The following is a 26,646-nucleotide window of genomic DNA, read 5'->3' on the forward strand; positions in this document are numbered from 1 at the left end:
CAATTTACACAATGTGCCAACTTCAATGGTTTTGTCATTAAATATACATGGGAAACATTCTATGCTAAGCTAGCTAAATTAAACATCTTAGCTTTGTTTTGTTTTAGGTGACAAATAATGCATCTCTTTCATGATGTATTCATTTCAATCAATATATCAAGGGGCAATAAAAAGACGAGCTGACTAATTTACGTGTGCATTTACAATGCAAAACAACTGAATGGGAAACTAACAAAGGTGACTCCATCTAACGACTGTTGTTGTGCTGGCAGGTCTCGTTTCATTGTATCGTAACGATCGTCTTTCACCATAAGAGAGCAGAACCCCTATTGTGGACATACTTGCCAACCCTCACGGATTTCCCAAAATTCAGCGCGAGCTGGAAGCCACGCCCCCTCCAGCTCAAACATGCACAGTTCGAAGCTTGAAAAGGAGGATTGCAGGCGGATCTGACGGCATTTAAAGTCATTTTTAAAAACAACTGCTAATCCTCCTCCTTTTCGACCGGACGACCGCGGAGAATTAAAGTAAGTTCATTAAGAGGGGCAGACTCATCGGCTCTCAGCCATGTTTCCGTCACACAAAGAAAGTCCGCGGGAAGTGAAGAAATCTTTCAGGATAAATGTTTTGTTTGTCCAAGATCTTGCGTTCACAAGACCGAACCTGGCGGGGGCCAGCACTTCCAAGGGCGCAGCTAATCCAGGCGGGGCCAGACACACAGCCCGAGGGTGGCAGGGGGTGAGGACAAGAGAGACTGAAATAGACGCAAACAACACAAAAACGAACAGAGCTGACAGCGAGACACACCAGGCCAAAGCACATACTGGCGCCATCTTCTGCAAACGCGGAAGTGACGTTACTCAAATAGTGAAAGATAAGTGTTGTTGTTTTTTTTTAGTAACCATCAAGCACAGTACAGTTAGTAGAACAACTGTGTTTTTATTACTGTGTATTTGATAGGTGCCCTCTGAAATTCAATATTTATTTTATTTATATATATAATTAAAAAAAAAAATATAGCTATAATTCAATGAAAGTCAAGTATTTCATACATATGTATATATATATATATATATATATGTATATATATATGAAATCTATATGAAATACTTGAGTTGGTGAATTGGCTATAAATATAGTCCTCCCCGCTTAACCACGCCTCCGCCCCACCTCCCGACCACGATCCCCATCCCCTGAAATCGGAGGTCTCAAGGTTGGCAAGTATGACTATGGACCACATGCACCATCATCTCAGACTAGATCTGACCTATTTAAATCTGCAGGCATGAACTGATGAAGTCTGCTCAGATGAAAAACAAAGAGTCCTTTGAGACAATCTGGTGGTTGACCAACTTAAGAGTAAATATAATGTGGGGACAATACTCCATGATTCTGTTGACATCGCCTAATTAGGAGTTCTTCACTTGTCTACACTCATTTTGTTTTCTTTTTAATCCATGGTGGTGATGTATAAATTGCAGTTCCAATTATTTTGGAGGTATGTGGAATAGTCCCACAGATGTGTCTCATAAATGACTTGATTTAGTCGCCGTTGGTCACATCCATTGTTTTATTTTGTTCCAACATCCTGCTCTCTCAATGAGCATTTTACACTCTTCCAAGTCAAAAAGTAGTTATTGTTTCTGCCAAAATTTATGTCAACAAGCAAACATTTTCCAGATGCAGCGTGTTCAGTCCACTATCTGCACTGCATCATCTCATTATTGCCTTTTTTTTTCCAGTCCAAATGCTGAGTGATGGCTTTCTTACACAAGCAGAGCAACAAGCATCTAAGATCTCTTTACAATCATGTTCACGTTTTAATTCATCACCTTGAATTCCAAGGAATGGATAATGAAGAAATGCTGGTCGAGTCCAACAATAATCACCAAGAGGGGAACAAAAGAAAATACAAAAGTGTTTCTACGAGTACTATTCCAACCACGATGAGGCGGTGCATTATAAATTAAAACTTTATGATTATAATACTCATTCACGTTCCCATGAAATGGAAAAAACAAACATTGAAATCACCTCTCACTATTTCACACCGATCGAAAGTTAGAACACAGTTGTGATATGTCACTCATTTGAACTGTACAGATCCGAAACTGGTATATTTTTTTAGAGTCCTTGTGATTGATAGCGAATCACAAGAAATAATAAGAAATGAAAAAAAAAAGATAAAGTACAAAAACATGTAGAAAATGCAATAAAATGAAAAATGCAGTAAAGGTATTAACAGTATCATAGCAACATGTATGATGCTGCTATGACACACCACACACACACACACACACACACACACACACACACACACACACACACACACACACACACACACACACACACACACACACAATGCATCTCAATACATTGAAATATTGCGCAAAAAACATTCCATGTCAAGAGTTCAATTCAGATAAAGGAACCCAAAAAGTTTATGCAGGGCTTTTTTTTTAATTAGCATGCAAACAAATAGTCTAAAACAGGGGTCCCCAAACTTATATATATATATATATATATATATATATATATATATATATACTGTATATGTACAAACCCCGTTTCCATGAGTTGGGAAATTGTGTTAGATGTAAATATAAACGGAATACAATGATTTGTAAAAAAAAATTTCAACCCATATTCAGTTGAATATGCTACAAAGACAACATATTTAATGTTCAAACTGATAAACATTTTTATTTGTGCAAATAATCAATAACTTTAGAATTTGATGCCAGCAACACTTGACAAAGAAGTTGGGAAAGGTGGCAAAAAATACTGATTAAGTTGAGGAATGCTCATCAAACACTTATTTGGAACATCCCACAGGTGTGCAGGCTAATTGGGAACAGGTGGGTGCCATGATTGGGTATAAAAGCAGCTTCCATGAAATGCTCAGTCTTTCACAAGAAAGGATGGGGCGAGGTACACCCCTTTGTCCACAACTGCTGAGAGTCAAACAGTTTAAGAACGTTTCTCAAAGTGCAATTGCAAGAAATTTAGGGATTTCAACATCTACGGTCCATAATATCATCAAAAGGTTCAGAGAATCTGGAGAAATCACTCCACGTAAGCGGCATGGCCGGAAATCTACCTTGAACAACCGTGACCTTCGATCCCTCAGATGGCACTGTATCAATAACAGACATCAATCTCTAAAGGATATCACCACATGGACTCAGGAACACTTCAGAGAACCACTGTCACTAAATACAGTTCGTCCCTACATCTGTAAGTGCAAGTTAAAACTCTACTAGGCAAAGCGAAAGCCATTTAACGACAACATCCAGAAACGCTGCTGGCTTCTCTGGGCCCGAGATCATCTAAGATGGACTGATGCAAAGTGGAAAAGTGTTCTGTGGTCTGACGAGTCCACATTTCAAACTGTTTTTGGAAATATTCGACATGGTGTCATCCGGACCAAAGGGGAAGCGAACCATCCAGACTGTTATCGATGCAAAGTTCAAAAGCCAGCATCTGTGATGGTATGGGGGTGCATTAGTGCTCAAAGCATGGGTAACTTGCACATCTGTGAAGGCTCCATTAATGCTGAAAGGTACATACAGGTTTTGGAACAACATATGCTGCTATCTAGGCGCCGTCTTTTTCATGGACGTCCCTGATTATTTCAGCAAGACAATGCCAAGCCACATTCAGCACATGTTACAACAGCGTGGCTTCGTAAAAAAAGAGTGTGGATACTTTCCTGGCCCGCTTGCAGTCCAGACCTGTCTCCCATCAAAAATGTGCGGCACATTATGAAGCCTAAAATACCACAGCGGAGACCCCGGACTATTGAACGAGTGAAGCTCTACATAAAACAAGAATGGGAAAGAATTCCACTTTCAAAGCTACAACAATTAGTTTACTCAGTTCCCAAATGTTTATTGAGAGTTGTTAAAAGAAAAGGTGATGTAACACAGTGGTGAACATGCCCTTTCCCAACTACTATGGCACGTGTTGCAGCCATGAAATTCTAAGTTAATTATTATTTGCAAAAAAACAAACAAAGTTTATGAGTTTGAACATCAAATATCTTGTCTTTGTAGTGCATTCAATTGAATATGGGTTGAAAAGGATTTGCAAATCATTGTATTCTGTTTATATTTACATCTAACACAATTTCCCAACTCATATGGAAAAGGGGTTTGTATATATATATATATATATATATATATGGTAACACTTTAGTATGGGTTACATATTTTCTAGGTATCTAAGACTTTATTTAGTTATTTGGACACTAGGGGAACATACCGGTATAAGGGTTAGGGTTTGAGTTACTAATAAGCAGTAATTCTGAGGTTATTGAGGGAAGACTCTTAGTTAATGGCTTACTGGTTGTGTAATAAGGCCATGCAGACTAAGGCATTAAAAAGTATTTAATAATGACTAATTAAGAGCCAATATGTTACTAATTTGCATGTTAACAGGCAACTAATTAATGGTGAATATGTTCACCATACTAAAGTGTTATCACATATATGTATGTACATATATCTATATACACATATGTATATATATATATATATATATACATATATATATGTATATATATATACACACATACATACATATATATATACATATTTATATATACATATATATGTATATATACACATACACACATATTTATATATATACATATATCTATATACAAATATGTTTATATATATACACACACATACATACATATATATATTTATTATATATATATATTCGCGAATTAATTGATGAAAAAATGCATTTTTAGACAATATGATTTGCCTGAGCGCTTAGGAGACACCGACAGTAACAAGCGGTAGAAAATGGATTAGAAAAGACAGATTTAAAAAAATATATATATATATATTTTGAAAATTTGTTGTTTTTTTAAACTGAGGGCCGTCGTTTGGGAACCCCTGGTCTACAATATTCAACTACATTTTTTATTCAATTTTACAGTTTATCACATCTTCAATTTGTTTCTTATTAACTGGTATCTTAAATCATCATCATTGTAAATAAGTTTATCTCTTAAATATTTCACTCCGTTTGTGGTGAATATACACAATATTTCACTTTATGAATTGAACTCCTGAAATACAAGTTTTTGTTTTTGTTTTTTTTCCCCAAAAATATTCACATTTATTGAGATATACATGATTTACTGTATGTCATATTTAGGGGAGCTAGCAACACAGGTTTGGGGGTTAGGGGGATTAAGTGAGGCACATTTTTTTTTTCTGTATTCTTTCTTCAAATGTACACGTTTGAACAAATATGTACAGTCAAGCATGAAATGATTCATAACCCTGCCAAATTTTGACTTAACGTTTTTTGTTTGGAAATATTGGATTTATGTACATTGTCTTATTCTCTTCTGGGACATGCATGAGTCACTTGCAATCAAGGCAAAAACTTGCTAAAAAAAGGAACTGTAGGTCCAAATTTGCCAGGGTTTTTTTAAGGTTTGAATGTGTTAATATGTATATTATCAAATATCCTGGAGGGAGGACCATTGAGTAGATGCTCAACATCTTGCATGCACCAGATTAAGACATTTCTGACTCCCGAGGTGCAAAACCACCTTCTAGAACTCTCCCATGCAGTCCACACGGGAAACATTGTCTTTCCCTGCTTGTCATTTATTGACTCAATAATACGACCGTTCATGATTCTATGGCTCAAACGTGAGCTGTGGTAGTTTCCATGGTTACCAAAACAAAAAACCACAATTGGTACAATGGCATTGCGAAAGGAAAAATGAAAAAAGTCAATGTTTTAAAAAGATTAACACTCAATCAGCTTCTGCCCTGAACAAAAATATCAAACATGTTTTTATTTTAACTCTTTGTAAGCCTTCTGCTTGAATGATGTCATCATATTTAATTAGCATACATTTGCATAACCTAAGTTATTTGACTTATTTACACCTGTGACATTATCTGATCTAAAAAAAAACAAACATAAAATTTTTGATGTTTTTGTGTAGGACTTAAGTTTTTATTAAGACATTTGATCATAAAAAGTAGAAAAAGAATATGAATATTTTTACAACTATCAAAATCTTAAAAATATATTGGTCTTGGAAGATAATACATTTTACTTGAATAAGGACGACAAAATCTAGCATGAAAATATGACATTGACAGGAAAAGTTGGAATTTTGGAGTAATATTTTATAAGCGAAAAGAAAGCGTTGGTATGTGTCTCAGTTATTAAATGCATCTTATTCTAGTATTAAAACTTTTACATTAGTTTATATTAGATTGCCAATTTTATTGCGGAACTTTCTTGCAACGTTTAATCTTAAAATTGATTCATTTCACCTTCTTGGTCATCTCCACCTGATAGAATATTATTTATATTCATAAGTAACAATCAGATACTTTTAAGATCATCAGCAATTGGCCATTCAGTTAGGTTTACACCCTGATCACCCTTCAAATATGCAGAGTGGTTAATGTTCATTCCCAGTTTTTGTGTGAAATGGGTCACAGTGTGAGGTTAGTTGTGCTTCAGTGTTTGACAGCAGCATTTTTCAAATCAAGATTCATGTTTCTCTTGTCAAATCCAGTGTTGCCAAACATTAGATTTGAAATCTGGAGGTGAAATTGTATATTGTTGTAGTCGTTGTTACATACACAGGCCTACCCACAATTCTTTGCTACGCTTAAAGAAGCTATAAAATGCAATTCGGGTAATTCTTTTTTTTTTTTTTTTTTTTTGTTGAAATGCATCGTTTAATTCAGGGGTGTCAAACGTACAACCTGTGGGCCGTATCACGCCCGCAAACAGGCTTAATACGGCTCGCAGCCCGCAAAATGAGATTGCTGAATATAAAAATGAGCTGCATTTTTTTAATGAAAGAAACTGCTATTGTAAATGTGTCCACTGGATGTCGAAATGGCAATTCTAATGTAATCCACTTCACACACAACACTAATTAAAAAATACGCACAATACTTTCTTTCATTGTAAAGTATCCACTCAATAGATAAATTAAGGAAACGCTAAGATGCAAAGACTTAAGTCAACATTACCAACATTTTTTTAGTTGGACTTCCATGCAACACGTGCAACTGATTAAATATATGATGCGAAGCCTGAACTCCCTTGTAAAAATGTGTGTTTCTACATTTGTTGTGTTTGTTTTATTTTATGCTTAAATCTACTACGTTCACATTGGTTAAGTTCGTATTTATGTTACCTTGATTTCGGCTACCTTGTCATTTTGATGATTGTTGTGTTTATAATTGTAATATTTGAATGATGATAAATGAATGTGTTGTGGCAGTTGCGTATGTCACCAATTTGAGGAAACACGCCCTATGTAAAGCGCTTTGAGTCACTAGAGAAAAAGCGCTATATAAATAAAATTCACTTCACTTCACTCAGTTGTGTTTCCAAATGTTTTTAATAGTGAACTGCCAACATGAGCATCCTAAACATATTGTGCTTAAAATTTAATGGCTTTGCAAAAACATTGACACAAAGTGTAAGTTTATTGTGTTCTTCATGCTGTTTTTTTTAAACCGTACCAATTTTTTCCTCAGATTGTTAAACTTACTCAAAGTGTTTTGTTAAGAAGAGTATTTGTATTATGCACATTTTCAGAATGTTTGTTCTATTTTTGGCCAAAGTAAGACAAAGAAATCAATTTTGGAGTTGTCTTTATTTTGAAGTTATTATGCCATGATTTAACCATTCCGGCCTGCGTGGGAATATATTTTCCTCCATGCGGCCCTTCAGCTAAAATTAGTTTGACACCCCTGGTCTAATTGAATAAAGACGAGTCTTGAATTTCCCTCTGAACTGCAGTCATTTAAATCTGCGCTACCAATATATTTGTATCTTGCATGAACACATGATGCAAATCAGTTCATCTATCCATCCCTAATTCTAGCATTTTTTTTTCTATTTCATTCTCATTGCATTTTCTTTTTTTCTTATAAATTCACACCTTATATTTGTATCAGTGCTGTCAAATTAGATTTTGTTTAAAATCAGATTGATCATACTTTTCAAAATACTTTCTTGCAAAGTTTAAATCAGCTAAATAATATTTTGATGCATTTTACTGTCAGAATGTCATACAAACATTTTTTTTTGTAAGTTTTACTGAATGAATGCCATTTATTTACAGTTGTATCTAATGTGCAGTTGGTGTGTATTTTGAAGAGGATGACGTGTGCATTGACCTGATCACTGACTGTATGACAACGCAGCCTTTCTGGTAATCAGTAAAGGAGCGCTTCAAATAAAATAAATGATTAATCCGAGCATATAAAGTGGGGCAAAAAAGTATTTAGTCAGCCACCGATTGTGCAAGTTCTCCCACTTAAAATGATGACAGAGGCCTGTAATTTTCATCATAGGTACACTTCAACAGTGAGAGACAGAAGGTGAAAAAAAATCCAGGATATCACATTGTAAAAATTTTAAAGAATTTATTTGTAAATTATGGTGGAAAATAAGTATTTGGTCAACCATTCAAAGCTCTCACTGATGGAAGGAGGTTTGGGCTCAAAATCTCACGATACATGGCCCCATTCATTGCACAATCGGTGGCTGACTAAATACTTTTTTGCCCCACTGTACAGGACAAATACGAACATTTTTGCGATTAATCATGTGTTAACTCATTACATTTGACAGCCATAAGTCGTTTTTTACCCCAAGAATGGCCCTTTTACTCCTTTGTAGGTCTGCAATAATGGTTCAAACTAAATCAGTTGAATTTCCATGTTTGAGGTTGACGTGCAGAACTGAATGTACAACAACTTGCTTCCCTTCTCCAAAAGTTGTAAGTGTGAAGAAATGATCTTTGGTTTATGCATTTGGCAGCTCAACAAACGAGTAGAAGCAGCAGGGGATGAAAAGCGACACAATAGTGTGTCATGTTTGTTACATTTAACGCACGCAGCAACACCAAGGACACAATTCCAGAAAGTTGTGTCTTGAGGATTTAAAAAAACAAAACTAATATTAAATGTCTTTAGGTTTTGGCCAACTATTGAAAAAGTAAAGGTTACTGTGCAAAGTAATACTGATGAGAGAGAAAATGCGGAGTCTTCAACTCTTCTGACACGCAGGATGAAAACAAAAAGGACGTTATCAATTTGTGCTTCTGTTTGGCTTCCTTTCAGGTCAGCTTCATTCAGTTTTTGTCTGCATTTGGGGGCTACAAGAAAAAGCCCAGTTGACTTTAGCGCGGAACAAACGTCTGTTGAAATCATAGGAGCAGATTAAGCAGGTTAGCTCATGCAGATTTTGTTCACTGTTCGGACAGTTCTGCTTTAAGAGGCTTCCCAGCTGGGCAATGGTTCTTCTCTCGGTCAACAACAATTGGATCTTCTTCTTCTCCTGCAGCATGAATGATACTTCCTGGGAACGGGGTGGTTTGCGTCTCACGTTCTTTTTGTTGTTGTTGTTGTTGTTGTGGCAGGAAGACAAGCAGAAGCGGCCTGCTGGCAGTGGTGTTGGTCATTGATGATTCACAGGATCAAGCCACTTTGGGTTTTTTTTTTACTGGTGGCTCTCACAAGTCCACAGTGGCAAATGTTTGCTTCTCGTATCTGAAAAGCTTCACACAATCTCCGAGCTGCACTTCACGATTCGAAAAGCACATACTTCCCTGCCTTTTTTTGAGTTGTACCGGGACACCGTCAGTTTGTGACCTCATTTCTCAGTCTTCATTATCCAACAAAGATCATGTCTTGAGGACAAGTCTTCTTCTGATTTAAGGAGTAATTCATTCCTCTGAGCCAGCCGGCAAACAAATGCTATTGTTGCGTCTGAATTCAATGCAATACATTTTTAGGATGTTGTTGTGGTTTCAGTCTGCTGGGGTTCAATTCTGCACACGTTCAAGACATGAATGAGAGAGTCAGGTTACGTGTTGCTCAGTGGGCGCTGCTACTGGACTCGGGTCGGGCTCGACTGCTGGTCCGTGGAGCCCCGTAGAGGGTCACTGATGCTATGTGGCTATTCTGCATCACCTGTTAGGGTACAAAACAACATTTTAGTTCAAATGTCACCTAACTGCTAAAGAACACAACTTATCAGACGAGCAAATAAGGCAGTGTTGCCCACAGGACTGCAGTCCAATTGCGGCTGCCGTGGTTGGAGGGGGATGATGTAATGATGTCATTGTAAAATTTGTATATGTAGTCATAACGCTTTTCATGGAATTACAATGGATGCTCAGGCGTGAAGAATAAGCGAGTAGAAAATATGATAAGAACAGATGAACTACAAATTTAAAAAAAAAAAAAATATATATATATATATGTATATATATATATATATATATACATATATATATATATAAAAGTCACAAACCAGACAGAGCAAGGAATTTTTAATTTATTAAATCGAATAATTCCCTAATAATTTTGATGACTGGTTTACAGCTAATAAAAACTCCAAATTACAATCTTCCCCTAAAATAATATATATAAAAAAGTTTAATATTGTAAACAACTGGTTTAACTGGAAAATGCAACAAATTCCTGTGCCTTTAATTGGTCATAATAATAATAATGGAGGAGATTTTATACTGCGGTTTTCTGCTGTTACCGTATTTTTCGTACTATAAGTCACATTTTTTTTCATGGTGCGACTTATACTCAGGAGTGACTTGTGTGTGAACTTATTAACACATTACCGTAAAATATCAAATAATTTTGTTTAGCTCATTCACGTAAGAGACTAGATGTATAAGATGTCATCGGATTTAGCAATTAGGAGAGAGAGATTGTTTGGTAAATGTATAGCATGTTCTATATGTTATAGTTATTTGAATGACTCTTACCATAATATGTTACGTTAACATACCAGTCACCTTCTCAGTTGGTTATTTATCCGTCATTTAACGTACACTTATTCAAGCTGTTGTTCACTATTCTTTATTTATTTTAAATTTCCTTTCAAATGTCTATTCTTGGTGTTGGGTTTTGTCGAATAAATTTCCCCAAAAAATGCGACTTATACTCCAGTGCATACTTATCAACCCTCCCAGATTTTCCAGGAGACTCCCGAAATTCAGCGCCTCTCCCGAAAACCTCCCAGGACAAATTTTCTCCCGAAATTCAGGCGGAGCTAGAGGCCACACCCCCTTTAGCTCCATGCGGACCTGAGTGAGGACAGCCTGTTTTCATATACGCTTTCCCACAATATAAACAGCTTGTCTGCCAAATGACGTTATAACTGTAGAATGATCGAGGGCGAGTTCTTGGTTTCTTATGTGGGTTTATTGTTGGGCAGTTTCATTAACGTCCTCCCAGTGTGGTAACAACACATAACAACAGCTGTCACGTTTTCGTCTACCGTAAAGCAGTTCGTCTGCCATATACAGCAATGTTGTGACACTCTTAAACAGGACAATAATGCCATCTACTGTACATGCACATGGTTAGAAAAATTGTGACAGAGAATAGAACAGGGATGGAAAATTCAACACTTAACTCAACAATGAGTAGATGAGTGTTATGTGTGTGTATGTGTAAATAAATGAACACTGAAATTCAAGCATTTCTTTTATATATATATGTATATACATATGTATATGAAATACTTGAATTGGTGAATTGTAGCTGTAAATATACATTAACCAAGCACCCCTCCCAGCCCCACCTCCCGAAATCGGAGGTCTCAAGGTTGGCAAGTATGCTCCAGTGAAACTTATATATGTTTTTTTCCTTCTTTATTATGCATTTTCGGCAGGTGCGACTTATATTTCGGAGCCACTTATACTCCGAAAAATACGGTAGGTGCTCAAAGCGCTCACAGAGAAGTGGGAACCCATCATTCATTCACACCTGGTGGTGGTAAGCTACATTTGTAGTCACAGCTGCCCTGGGTTAGACTGACGGAAGCGAGGCTGCCAGTTTGCGCCTACGGCCCCTACGACCACCACATATCATTCATTCACCAGTGTGAGCGGCACTGGGGGCAAGGGTGAAGTGTCCTGCCCAAGGACACAACGGCGATTTAGACGTGAAGAGGTGGGGAGCGAACCTGCAACCCTCAGGTTTCTGGCACGGCCGCTCTACCCACCACGCCTTTTTTTTTCTTTTTCTTATTTAAACTCCTGAAATCAAATAACCTTTGCTTGATCTTCTCAATTATAGAGATGCGCAATTAGGAGAATAACTTGCAACCGCATATCAAAACCTCCGTGTTAAGTTAAAAGAGATGTTTGAAAGACTCAGAATCAGAATCAGACATACCTTATTAATCCCCGAGGGTAAAAATTTAAAATTTCCACTCGACTTGCTCATGAACGTCACATGTCTAGCTCCCACTAGGTCTGACATTGACATATTTTGCTGGACAACATATTGTCTCACAAATGATTGCGGATGAATGATACTATACACATACAGTGGATTCATACAGTGTACACACACACACACACACACACACACACACACACACACACACATATATACTGTATATATATATATATAGCTTGCTGAAAAAATGTGGGCACCCCTGCCATATTTTATTTGGCTGCCTGGTGCCAGAGGGGTTAGTGCGTCTGCCTCACAATGTGAAGGTCCTGAGTAGTCCTGGGTTCAATCCCGGGATCGGGATCTTTCTGTGTGGAGTTTGCATGTTCTCCCCGTGAATGCGTGGGTTCCCTCCGGGTACTCCGGCTTCCTCCCACTTCCAAAGACATGCACCTGGGGATAGGTTGATTGGCAACACTAAATTGGCCCTAGTGTGTGAATGTGAGTGTGAATGTTGTCTGTCTATCTGTGTTGGCCCTGCGATGAGGTGGCGACTTGTCCAGGGTGAACCCCGCATTCCGCCCGATTGTAGCTGAGATAGGCACCAGCGCCCCCCGCGACTCCAAAGGGAATAAGCGGTAGAAAATGGATGGATGGATGCCTCTAAAAAAGATTCTCACCTCAAAGATCATCCTTTGCAGTCCAAAGCAGAAAGTAGAACCAAAGGGATTAGTGTTATTGGCAGACGAGGACCTGTTGAAGCACATGTTTTGTTGGTTATTTAGTAATGATGTTGGTATGATTATCAGGCATCTGGACAAATATTTCATTGTACAAATATCCTTTATTGTGTACCTATGAAGCACAACAGGCTTTTCCATAGGGTGGCCTAGCAATTCCTGGATGTGATCCCACTGTTAATAAAAAAGATAACATTGAAAACAATTTCACTGTGTTGACAGGAAAATAAGACCATACAAAAGTCTGGGTTCTCTTATTTTGGGGATCTGGAGAGAACTTGTGTCAGAAGCACTGATGTTGTTCTATTCCCAACAGATACACAACTCTAACAGTAATCGTGCCCTTTGAAAGTGTACTGTAAAAGCTAAAAAAGTTGCAAACCAAAGTTCATGTCAGGGTTTGGTTTCCAATTCCTGTCCATAACTGACCTTGCTATAAGTAGTTAATATGCAGTTGTCAGTCTGTGAGTCCACCCCTTCTGGTGGGGGAAAAAACCCAAACATAGCAGTTAAGTGGGAAAATAAATTAATGTATGACTTATGGTGAGGTAAAAGATTATAGTGTCAAACCTTTTTTAATGACAAGTGGAATTTTAAAATCGCATCGATGATAACTGCAATGAAAAAGGAGAGAAGAAAATGATGACATTGCACTGATTAGGAAACTTGCACATGGATGATTTGGTATATTTAAAAGGAAATATATATGAAATACAAAAGTTTTGAAATATTTACATATTGAAGTTATAATGTCCTGGGTAGTTAGTATGGAGGACAAACTTCTTAACCAGGTGAGATGTCGAGTCAAACAGGATATCCTGAAAAAAAAAACACAACTAAATAATAACAATAAATGATACATTTAGATTTTACTCATAATTAGTGCTGTCAAATTAAATGTTTTAAAAAAAGAGTTTTTTTTAAAATAAAATAAGATGAATCACCCTTTTGTAGGGCTGCAGATATTATCTTAGTCATCTATTGATTAGTTTGTTAAATTAATCGAATAATCAGATAAAACACGTTTAGGTTAAATAGTTTAAATAATGTTTCTGCATTTTAAAATCTAATTTTACAGTCAGTCTCTTTACTCATCTTTGCACAGTCTGATGCATTTACCTGATCAGTGACCGTATAACAACTTGTACTGCCTTTTAGGTAAGCATCCATCGTTAAGGTAAAAGAGCATGTTAGGGACGTAAAGATAAACAGTAATAATAACCACAGTAAAACTCCCAATGGGTAGTATTATCGTTTTAAACAAAAAATATCGAAAAACTGTGATTGATTATTGCACATTAATTAATTCACAAACAGACTGGCACTAGCTCGCTTGCATAAATGCTAACATGAAAACAATAACGTCTTTCCCCATTAAAAAACGACATACCCCAATCTAAACTTATATAAACACATTGCTGTCCAGGTAACTAAACTATTTAATTGTGCACATTGAACCTACGAGCAGTGCTCTCTAAGAACAGAGAGATTGTTACTTAGAAGATAATACAAGACAAAGGTGTATTAGTGGTGCGTTCATGGACCGCTGAACAGAATAGGACGCTACAATGCCCGCCAGAAAAAATGTTTTGATTTTATTTGAAACGCATTTTTCATTTAAATTCATCTTAAAGTGCTGCAACATAAAACAATATTTAACATATTAAAACCTTTGCCATTAAAACAGATAACATACTAAGATAAAACACTGTCAGTGAAGCATAAAAAAACCTTATACATGCAAAATTATGGATTTTCTAACAGTGTGTCTATCTATTTTAGTTATTGGAAAAAAAAACTTGGTCATAAGATTTCAGTAAGTCCTTTTTGAGATAATATTGATAATCGTGATAATTTTGGTCACAATAACCAGGATATCTTTCTTTCATATCGTTACGTCCTTAACTGTATGTTATGAAAAATAATATGAATCACCTGTCCAAATACTTTTGAACCCCTGAGAATGGATGTACCCTGCATAAAAGAGCTGAAGTTCACCAATATTAAATGTTATATTTTTGTGACTGAAAGCTGAAAGTCATCAAGAAGACTAACAAACATGCACCTGTCATTAACAAGTAAGACAATCTCCCCCTCATACCAAACTTCTTCAAACACAAATACGTACCACTCCCAGGGTGAAGTAGTTAAAAAAGTAGTCGTTACATTTGGAAGGAACCTGCTTGTGAGGTGATGGAGAGTGAATCTTCATCTAAAATAAACCAGCACAACGTCAGCCAGCGTTTCTGAAACACTAAGCATTTTTAGGAAGGATGAGTTTACCTTGTCCTCAGACTTGTAGAAGACTTTATGCGGAGAACCCAGAGCACCGAGTACATCCTGGCAGGAGTCTCCAAAGTAGATGTTTCTCTCCAAGGACCTGACTTTAGCATCACCCATCACACCAGGACCAGAACCTGCACAGCCACACCAAACATGAGTCGACAAAGCCATTTAAACCAATGAGAAAATGCAGTAGCTGTGTGTGTGTGGATTGGTCTGTGTTGCCGTTTGATTAAAATGTTGTAACTTTGCTTAAACATCAGCATAACTCATTCTAGCACATGAAAAGTAAGAGGAGTTATAAACATTAAGATCCACTGACTGAATAACATACTGAGGGCGTACGATCATTTCGAAATAAATTAATGAACGGGCATATGTTACCAGCGGTTAGGAGGCGGAGTTTAAGGCCTACAGGCCCGGGACCTTCTCTTAGAACATCCACACACTCTGCATAGATGTTACCAAGGAAACAGGCCAATGGCATTGCTGGTGCTCTAAAAACGAGGAGGTCACTTTTAAAAATCTTCAATACATCATGTTTCTTATTGTAGAGTGTATTTCGTACTTTGTTTCTTGTAGATTGTTGCCAGTATAGATGTGCATCCTCTTGACCATGGCCCCGTGTGGAATCTGCAGGGATGCCAAACCCAGGGCAAAATTAGGCTGCCAAGGCAAAACAACTGGCAGTAGTATTACAGCACTGGCTGACATGGAAATGCACAACAAATATAAGGGAATACATTCTTTTGTACCACAAATAATCATGTCACATAATCAAATACATCATGATTAGATTTTGTTCCAGAAGTGGCTTTATGCAGAGATTCAGTGCCAAGTTGGCACAGCCTTCCGAAATTCTGAGAGACACATTTAATCAGCTACATAATGAAAAGGAAGAATGGAAATCGCAACACAATTTCACCTAGTTTCAAATAGGAATGTTCCATTCAGGGTTTTATGCTGCAGATTTCGATCACCCATGAGGGGACTTGGCAGATACCAACACCGACCATGTGTTAAAGGCACTGTTTGCAACTTGCTCACAGTAACATTTTTCAAAGCAAAATATATAACAAAAACATTACCAGCTAGCTCATGTTACCATTAGTGGTTAAACAGAACACATTTGTTTTACAATTGTCTGTATATTTCCCCAATAACTAAGTTTATGTAATTTTTTAAAACAAAAATAAGGTGGCGACTTTTCCAGGGTGTAACCCGCCTTCCGCTCGAATGCAGCTGAGATAGTCTGGGGCGGTATAGCTCGGTTGGTAGAGTGGCCGTGCCAGCAACTTGAGGGTTGCAGGTTCGATCCCCGCTTCCGCCATCCTAGTGACTGCCGTTGTGTCCTTGGGCAAGACACTGTACCCACCTGCTCCCAGTGCCACCCACACTGGTTTAAATGTAACTTAGCTATTGGGTTTCACTATGTAAAGCGCTTTGAGTCACTAGAGAAAAAGCGCTATATAAATTTAATTCACTTCACTTCACTCCGACCCCAAAAGGTACTAGCGGTTGAAAATGGATGGATGATTGGTGTTTACTGCTGTCACTCACCCTGTCTCGTCCACATGTACGCGCAGAGAGTATGTGCACACATACCAAAGCATTCAAAGAGAAGCAGCGAACAATTTGGAGTCAGGTTTTTAGGGATGTGCATTCAATGACAGCTAACACTAGCTAAACAAATCGCTATCATTCGCTAACAACACCCAAACATAATGCGTGTGCACGTGTTATGCACGTAGCAGTAAGAGGGCGGGACATACTGTGAGGAAAGTTAGCGCCCTTTAGGCATCTGTGTAAATGTTGTAAACAGCCCCTTTAATTGTAATTTTTTCTGTTTATTTAAAGAAGGTGCTATTGACAATAATATCAAAACAACGTTTAACTTGTTCTTTCTTCTCTCTTATAACCTACAATTGTTTGAACAAAAAGTAAATAGTACACACTAACTAAACAAAAGTAAAACTGTCTATTACTCCATCCATCATCTTTCGCTTATCCGAGGTCGGGTCGCGGGGGCAACAGCCTACTACTCATTTAAATCCTTTGTTGTCCCCTTAAAAGCATCCTGTGTGAAGGGAATTATTACCTGAGAGTGTAAAAACACCCCAAAACATTTTTTTTTGAGAAAATAAAAATGAAATATATAAAGACACACTGTACAATGTTTGTCAAATCTTGGACGGGTTTGTGCTGAAAATTTAATTTTGTCATACTTGTGCAATGACAATAAAGAGCTTCTTCTTCTTAACCATATCAGTAAGTAATTATGGACCAAGGTGACAAAAACATGCAATTAAGTCATCAAACTATTAGTTTTATATGCCTTTATCCAAACTGTCTATGCCGGGAAATGTGCTCCAGTTCTGTAGATGTCATCACACCAATGGGTGACGGAATATAGAGCCTGGTGATGGAAAGAGGGCATTCCAAGTAAAATTAGTTATCTACCGATTACGCAAAAACTAACTGATTTTATGGGAATTGACTGCCAGATGCATTCTCAGGAACAAAAATATTTAAAGAACTTGTTAAAGAATTTTCGGTTATCTCGACGCAATGGGTGATTATTCATGCTTGCTTTTAAAATACCAATTAAATGGAAAATGAAAAGCTATTTATATGCTATTTATTTAATTGTTTCCTTTTATCCGTTAAACCTTATCCTATTATATTTGTAATTCGCAAAGTGTGTGAAAGTTGAATCCAAAGATCCACAAAATGTCACAATTTCAATTTTGAATATCCCTCTTCGGCAATTTCAGTACGTTCGGGATTTGATGACATCATGGGTGGGAACTCTTTTGCACTCTGCTCAGAGTCAGCAGATCAGTCATACTGGAAATACTCAAAAATGGGAAAGAGATGTGCTACTTATCATTCACAATCCATATGGAAGACAAGAACACGTTTTTCTTTTTTTACGCATTCTAAAACATAAATAAACGTTAACGCTAGCATCTGGGTCAACAGGGGCTCCTCTATTCCACCCATAAAGCCCTTTAAATAAACATAAAAACCGTCAACAATACTCCATTTGCATCTTGTAACCTGTATAATAACCGAGTATTAGCGATATTGTTATTATAAGGGCTAACACAGACAGTCTATTTTTAGCGGTGCATTTATCACAGAGAGCAAACTACCTTATGCTGCTATATTGAAATACTAAGGCCACCAGTACCTTGCTGCTGCTTCGCCACTGAGTTGATGAAAGTTACTCTAGTTTATAATCATGCCTCTCACTTGGAAAGTCATGAATATCCCATTAGTTGGCATCCCGGTGAGAGCAGGCATTGTACAGAAAGTGATTATTTTATTGTGCTCATAGTTTGTATTTCCTGTTCAATACTAAGAAAAATTGCTCCTTGATTCTTGTGTTCACTAAAGCTGCATTTGTGTAGCACACAGCTTCTAAAACTTGTTGCTCATCCTCCTTATGTTCAGGTTAAAAAATATATGGTTCTGGATAATAATTTGTCCCAAAGTCGTCTCTCTTGTCTCTCACAAAGTATGCCGTGAGTAGTAGGTTTGCTGTTGTTAAAGGGAACTGTGGTCGCCCATGCAAGTCACAGACCACGTGACTGCTCATTGTCATTATTCCTCGGGAATCTCTATGAGATTTATATTATTTTGATCATATCTGTTTACTCACAAAGTTTGTAAGTCTTTTGAAATAGGAGATAATCCCTTCAATATAGAGTCATCATGTTTCCCATTATACTGGTATTTTAAGGTAACTAGCGATGAGCAGGCTGGATGTTTCTCCAGGAAATGAACAGTATCACCGTGAGTCTATCAAGGTGCGCTAATCGATCACAGTTCACCAATAATACAAATTTCAAACTGTAATATTAACAGTCTGGAATTTTACCACGGTTTATCATTAATACTGATAATTGTTACATTTCTCAACTGGTTGTAAAACATTCAAATAGCTTCACTTTTTAGCCCTTCATTTAAAGTGGAGGCTTCAGCTAATTATTTATTTGGACACACACATTATAATTGTAAATATGGGTGGCATAGCTCAGGAGGTGAAGCAGAACGTTCAGTAACTTGAGAGTTGGTGGTTTTGAATCCCGCATCCTCTATTCAAGTCACTGTTGTTGTGTCCTTTGACAAGACACTTTCCCCACAAAGAGATGCCTTACTGACCAATATACTGACCTATGAACATAGGTGCCCGCTGAATCCTTAAGGAGACAGGTTATTTAAAATCATATTACCATATCACATTTTTAGCAAATGTTATTATTACATAAAAGTGTTAGGTTTGAAGTTTCTGAACATAATGAAAAATGAATTAATGATTAATGAAATCACTCAAGAACTTGTCATGCAACTGTACTCTCAATTCCTTCAACTTAAAACAGGGTTTCTGCAGGATTCAACAAGTCAAAGACTTTTTAAGACCATAATGAATACAATTTAGGACCCTTTCATTTCCATACGGACAAAAAAAGTAAAAAGACATACACAGGAAAATCAGCGGGCCAGAATGAATTGTACAAGTGTAGAAATTCCTTCACTGCTCTTTCACATTGGCAAACAAAAAAGTTAAATTAACTAAATACACCAAAAGCCCCTGTATTGTAAACTAATTGAAAACAAATATTAAATCATTTCAGCCATTTAGTAGTTTTCTTGCAAAAGGTGTGTTCTCATGTATAGCAACAACCACAACATCAGCAATGCTACTAGAAGAACATATTGCAATATGGGCGATATGTCGATATACTCGATATATCGCGGGTTTGTCTCTGTGCGATACAGAAAATGACGATATTGTGATATTCGAGTATACATTCTCACGCAGTTGCTTTTAGCTGCGGGCATTACACTGCATGCGTTGCCCACTCTTTCTTGTCTCTTCTTCTCACAAAGACTTAAACAAAGCGCACCTTCTTACACACGTCACGTGTGTAACATCACACGATCCCGCGGAGTAGACAGGTATCGACATGGTAACGTTAGCTGTGATGCAAGCGGAGTGATGCGAGTGGTAATACGAGAGAGAAAAGGTGCGAATCTGGTAACAAATGGAAGAATAATTAATTACCAAGAAAATCAGCACAGGGTCCATCGTCTGGCGGTGGTTTGGCTTCAAGCGGGAATATGTTCAATGTTTATGAGGCAAAAGCATTGTTACAAAAAGTAGCAGCACTGCTAATGTAGCATCATTTGAAAAGTCACCCACTAGAGAATGAAGAGTGCTTGAAACTCCACATGTCAACATCTCTGGCCGGTGCCAAACCAACAAAATGCCGAAGCAACCATTTCCACATCAACACCGTATGAAAAAAAAAAGTCAACAACAAAAGGAGATAACGTCCGCAAGAACCAATTATGCACCTCCTTTTTATGTGTCACTTAGTGAAATATCTTGTGTGAATTCATGCACTAAAGTGCACTTTATTTGTTTTTAACTATTGTAGTGGCTTTCTATACAAAAAGTACACTTTAATTTAGTGTAGTTTTGATATGTCATCATGGTGACATCATTCACAAAAGTGCACGTATAGCTTGTTTTCAAATGTCTCTGACAATCTTGCAGTTTCTGTTTTGGAAATGACATGAATGTCTGTGTCAATGCTTAATAACTGTTTAATAAATACAGTTTTGGTAAATTTACTTAGTTGTGATTTCCCTCTCTGCATGAAAGTTTAAAAGGAGCATATATCAATGGATTATGAACAAGAATGTTTAATGTAGACATATAGAATCATCATACTGGTGTGATTGTTTGCATCAAGTGTTCATTGAAGGCTATGGCAAAATATCGAGATATATATTGTGTATCGTGACAGGGCCTAAAAATATTGAGATATTAATAAAAGGCCATATCACCCAGCCCTAGACTGGAAGCATCTCTGCTAAAGCTAAATAGTTAACTTTTGCAGGGTTTTTGCGGCTGTAAGAATTGAGCAAACAGATAAAAACATATACAGTACTGCATCTGCACAAAGTTGTGAAAAACAGAGTGCAGACAGAGCGATTGTCTAAAAAGTAAGAATGTGATTATGGCTTGCAAGTCTCAAACAAAATTTGGATGTGAATAATGTGGATAAGATTAAAATTTGTTCAGCTCATTTTGTATCTGGTATGTATGACTACATTTTGCCTGTTTTTTGTAACTTTTTTAAAGCATGACAAGTTGACATTTGCAAATCTTCCATGCTTTCTTCACCCAACCATAAACTGAGTGTAAACACGAAACAGAAAAATCTTTATAGCGTTTGATGTCACTTGCTGTATAAATTTGGAAAAAAGATTAGGCATGAGAAGCTGACCTGAAATTATTGGAATAAATAATAGAAATATTATAGGAGAATTATTTTTTCTAAATAGTTTTACTGCTGTGAGTACACTACTACCACACATAAATTAGTGTGCGTTTACTGTATGTAATATTAGACTTTAAGCATGCATTAAATTGGTTGTTCTGGAACCACAAATTGTTGAATTTGCAATTACCCGTCTTATGCAAGTAATTTGGTTTTGCTGTAGGCTTTTGTTATGTTTTCTCAACTGCTATGCTAAGCTGTAAGAACACACCGTTGCGCACGCAAAGCACACAAGCTCGTGCGCTATTAATTCTGACCGGGCAGCACAGGTAGCCTACTTTGTATCCGTTTTGTAGTTACGTTATTGTGTCCTCTTAAATCCAAACATTTAAAACAAAGACTGAAGTGTATGCATGTTTTTAAAAAAAGTACCATACAGAGATTTTTAAGACTTTTTCAAATCATATTTAAGAACTTTTGAGATTTTAGGGAGAATTTTAGAAATTTTAAGTGTATTTGGCTCTTTGTGAAGCGACGCACAAAATGATCACAAAATCAACTGCCACCGCACCAATGTGAGAATATAATGTAACCTAGATAATGATGTACGGAACAGAGGAGCTTTAGCTCATTTCTATTTTTGATTATTTTTCTTTGACAAAACCTCTCCATCATCCAGCTACCACAGATCGGAGCGTGCCTCAACGTTGACCCACGCCCAGATCGAGACACGCCCACAACGTAGAAACAGATATGGACTTTTGTGTTTTCTCCCTTTTTTATACAGTCTACGGTTTCCTCTGGAACACCGGCCTCATCCCCATGACAATCACAACTACCACAACAATTGCTGAACCAACACAGCTGATAATTATGACATTTGAATACAGGCTACCATACAAAAAACTTTATAATATATTAAATGTATGCACTCAACATAACACCCGGACATATTCCAGCTTTAGATATGTATATATATATATTTTTTTCCAATTGTTTTTTGAAAAAATAATTAGCCGTTTGGTGCTGCATAACAGTTCATAGTTTCCGCTTAAAAAGGGCCGTGGCTCAATGTGGGCGTAGGTCAACGTTGAGGCCTACACCAAACCGCGGGCAGCAGCCAGGAGTACTTGAACTTACTTGGCACTTACTTCGCATTTGGTGAAGAAACCAGGTGACAGCTCAGTCACCATCAGTGTAAATAAAACATTGCAAAATAGTGTGTACTCACAGAAAGTGTGGTTAAATACATCGCTAAAAATAGGCTGCTATTTAATACCATTATAAAACTAGCATTTTTAAGACTGCTGACATGTTGGTCTCCCTACCTCGGAATCTGCCAAACTTAATTTTGATTTGCATGTGACCTGTTACTACATCTGTTTAAACTGTAGTGTTTATATTGTTACTTTGAAATTTTGTTTAAGAAGGTTTAACTTGATTGTCAGTTAAGTAATGCAAAACTTGAACTCTGCCTACTGTTTATGCTTTTAGTTATGTTTATTAGAGTACAAACTTTGCTAACAAAGTATATTTAATTGTTATGTTTGTTTTATTTAACTTGCGGATTTAAACGTTTTAATTTCAATTGTATCGTTAAAATCACAAAAAATACAAGTTTATTGCATTTGAAAGGCTATACATGCATTATTATTATGTACTATCATTAAATTTATGGTTATTTTTGTCTCACAAAATCCTGGCAATATCGTTTATAGGCAATAATTTGTAAATATATTGTCAAGCAAAATTTGTTATCGGCTTAGGCCTAATTACAACTACATGTACTGTTGAGCTAGATGTGTACAAACAAAACATGAAATGCAGGCTAATACTTTACGTATACTTTACTATTATTGTTCATGTTCATCAGTCCATACAGATTGGTGTCCTACCGCATTGTGTTGTGCATTACAAACACAAAAGCTAGCTTACTTACTGTTAAATTACATTCTCTCAGCAACAATCTCACCTCGTATTTTGGAGCCTCGTTCCATGAGTCTAGTTGGAAGGAGAAAGACAGTCCTCGAAAGTTTAGATGGAACAACTGTTCTGCTGCGTTGTAAACTGGACACAAATGGGAGGGGGGAAAAAAGAAGTAACTTCAGCAAAAAAAAAGAAAATTTCTCGCACAGAGAAACAAAGAGTGAAATTTTCCACAGGGAAAAAGAGTATGCAAACATTTTAAATCAAAGTATACCTCCAGGGTGAGTAGCTCCAAATGACTGGTCTATTTGTTCTATAGTGGGGGCAATGGCTTGAGAGTTGAAATGTACTCCACTGGAATGACACACACATTAGAAATTGGTTAAAAATAATACACTATATTTCAGTTGGTATTACAACATATTTGTTTGAGTTGATAGTAGTTTTAAAAAGACAACCCGATGCTGGTTGTAAAATAGCAGCTGGAATGTTTATGGCTTAGAGGTGAACATCCACAGAAATGGTCCATACAAATACTGTTAATAGTTTCGTGGGGCACAAACAGTGAGGACTTGGTTTTGGTGAATGACAAGTAGTTGTTTCTGCACCTGTTATAAAGCTGCAATATAAAGTAGGACTGTTTCCTAAGAAATTAGTTTTTACTTCCCAAGACTGCCATGTACTGCCCACCCGAGTGCAGCTGCAATAAGTTCAAACACCCCGTCATAACCAATAGATGGATGGAGGGTGTATCAGGTAGCTTTTTAGTTGAATCTTATTTCCGGCTCTGTGTCAGCTATGAAACGCTCAAAACGAAAGTGCCGCCCTTAGCTTACCCAGTATACAGACTTACTTGCCTCCGCCAAAAAGGTTATATTTTGGCTTGGAATTGTTTGTCTGCAACATACATCAACCAATTATGGATCGCTTTAATGTCCCCAAAAAAGTCATGTTATCTATGAGTAAAAACATACTTCACTTCCTGCTTACAGCGTTCAACGCCCCCACCTTGCTGTTCCCGCGCTGCCCAGATGATTTTAGGAGATGTAGTTTATTTAGAGACCCAGCCAATGCTAAAACGTCAAAAGAAATCTACACCCACCAACATTTCATTCAAAGACTTTGAAACAAAAACACTGCAGTATTTATAATACGTTACATTCCTAGTATCTACGTTTATTTACGTCTCCAGTTACATAAGTACTGTAACAAGCGCATGAGTCTTTTCACGACAACCTTGGCTCGTGTTGTTTTAAAGGCCTACTGAAATTAGATTTTCCTATTCAAACGGGGATAGCAGGTCCATTCTATGTGTCATACTTGATCATTTCGCGATATTGCCATATTTTTGCTGAAAGGATTTAGTAGAGAACATCAACGATAAAGTTCGCAACTTTTGGTCGCTGATAAAAAGCTTTGCCTTTACCGGAAGTAGCAGACGATGTGCACGTGATGTCACGGGTTGTAGGGCTCCTCACATCCTCACATTGTTTATGATCATAGCCTCCAGCAGCGAGAGCTATTCGGACCGAGAAAGCGACAATTTCCCCATTAATTTGAGCGAGGATGAAAGATTCGAGGATGAGGAAATTTAGAGTGAAGGACTAGAAAAAAAAAAAGTTAAAAGAAATAAAAAGGCTTTTGCAGTGAGAGCGATTCAGATGTTATTAGACATGTTCGCTTGACCGCTCTGTTCCATAATAAGGCTTCACCTTCGGGAATTTTAAACAAGGAAACACCGGCTGTGTTTGTGTGGCTAAGGGCTAAAAGCTTCCCACCTCCATCTTTCTACTTTGACTTCTCCATTATTAATGGAACAAATTGCAAAAGATTCAGCAACACAGATGTCCAGAATACTGTGTAATTATGCAATTAAAGCAGACTACTTAATACTTGGATCGGGCTGGAAAATAATGTCCGCTACAACCCGAGACGTCAAATGCACGCGTCATCATACCTCGACGTTTTCAACACAACACTTCGCGGGAAATTTAAAATTGCAATTTAGTAAACTAAAAAGGCCGTTTTGGCATGTGTTGCAATGTTAATATTTCATCATTGATATATAAGCTATCAGACTGTGTGGTCAGTAGTAGTGGGTTTCAGTAGGCCTTTAAAGACAAACACCGTCAACTGATTCGGCACGATAACAAGTAAATGTGTCTACACTCAATTAGCCTAAGGATTCACAACTAAATCTTATCGATTGAGGGGGCTGCAACCGGTGTAACTGAACCTGCCACCTCGTGAACGCATCTGGTCACCTCGGTTTATTGTTAACAACCCTATTAAATACTGTACAATATTATTACATTACTTTATAAAACTACTGTAGTTGTTTGTAGTACATTGTATTTTAATTGTTTTTGTACAAAAAACTTTCATCCAAAAGTTTTTTAAAGACGTTTTTAAAATTGTGCTGTTTTGCAGGCCGAGCACCAATTAAATAGATTTCATTCATTTCAATGGACCATATTGAATTGAGTTAAGACCTTCGTCACAAAACCAATTAAGTTGAGGTGCTATTGTACATGACTCCACCGCCAAACCTGCCCAAGAATTAAAGAATAAAAGTGTAGCTAAGATAAAAACAACTGACTGTCTCTGAACAAAACTAGAATAACAAAAAAAGTACTGTAAACATATTAACAACTACCAAAAACGTAAATAGGGGAAAAAAGGAAAGCCATCTACCAGGTGACCTGTTGATCCTGCCTGTGTCTGTGAGCGTCTCACTTTCTCACTCCTGTCATCTGCCTTACTGCCTTTCCTGATGAGCAACCAACTTCGGGTGCACTCGCGGGATGCACGAGGAGGCTAATAACCTGATTAGCAAACACACAGACCAGATGGCACATACTATGACCACATGTAGTACACTGGAGCCTCTAAAAGTCTGAATTTTGGCAATTGATGAAAAAGATTTTTCATAACAACTTAAAGCCATAAGAGCAAGATGCAAGCATTTAGCTTGAGACTAGAGTTTATATCATGAGGGTTCAGTTTGGAAACTGTGAGAGGATTATCTTCATGAGCATTTCGTTGTTCTCTTTGGAACGAGAGAATATTTTTAGTGGAAGTTACACAAAGTAGTGTGACTCTCACGCAGTAGAACAGTGGTGTCCCAATTACACTACAACACTGCTCAGTCTTTTGTTGTTTATAGGTTGATTGGCC

At 37.2% G+C, this 26,646-nt stretch overlaps 1 protein-coding gene across 5 annotated transcripts in view; it reads right to left on the reverse strand.

Annotated features, from left to right (window-relative positions):
- Positions 1 to 1,552: 1,552 nt before the first annotated feature.
- phaf1 (phagosome assembly factor 1) overlaps positions 1,553 to 26,646 on the reverse strand; it is a 36,657-nt gene continuing 11,563 nt past the window's right edge. For 4 of the 5 annotated variants that reach the window (XM_061917419.1, XM_061917417.1, XM_061917418.1 and 1 more), the window contains 12 exons: positions 23,744 to 23,823; positions 23,516 to 23,610; positions 15,816 to 15,880; positions 15,632 to 15,744; positions 15,248 to 15,381; positions 15,093 to 15,176; positions 13,700 to 13,782; positions 13,535 to 13,578; positions 13,394 to 13,443; positions 13,080 to 13,138; positions 12,905 to 12,977; positions 1,553 to 9,989 (listed from right to left, as the gene is read on the reverse strand). In XM_061917419.1, coding sequence (XP_061773403.1) covers positions 9,894 to 9,989; positions 12,905 to 12,977; positions 13,080 to 13,138; positions 13,394 to 13,443; positions 13,535 to 13,578; positions 13,700 to 13,782; positions 15,093 to 15,176; positions 15,248 to 15,381; positions 15,632 to 15,744; positions 15,816 to 15,880; positions 23,516 to 23,610; positions 23,744 to 23,823 — 976 coding nt within the window. In that variant the 3' untranslated portion in view covers positions 1,553 to 9,893. The remainder of the gene's footprint in view (positions 9,990 to 12,904; positions 12,978 to 13,079; positions 13,139 to 13,393; positions 13,444 to 13,534; positions 13,579 to 13,699; positions 13,783 to 15,092; positions 15,177 to 15,247; positions 15,382 to 15,631; positions 15,745 to 15,815; positions 15,881 to 23,515; positions 23,611 to 23,743; positions 23,824 to 26,646) is intronic. The other variant, XM_061917420.1, reaches the window with a different exon arrangement.

Source organism: Nerophis ophidion, linkage group LG12 (assembly GCF_033978795.1).
Source record: "Nerophis ophidion isolate RoL-2023_Sa linkage group LG12, RoL_Noph_v1.0, whole genome shotgun sequence".
NCBI classification, from domain to species: Eukaryota; Metazoa; Chordata; class Actinopteri; order Syngnathiformes; family Syngnathidae; genus Nerophis; species Nerophis ophidion.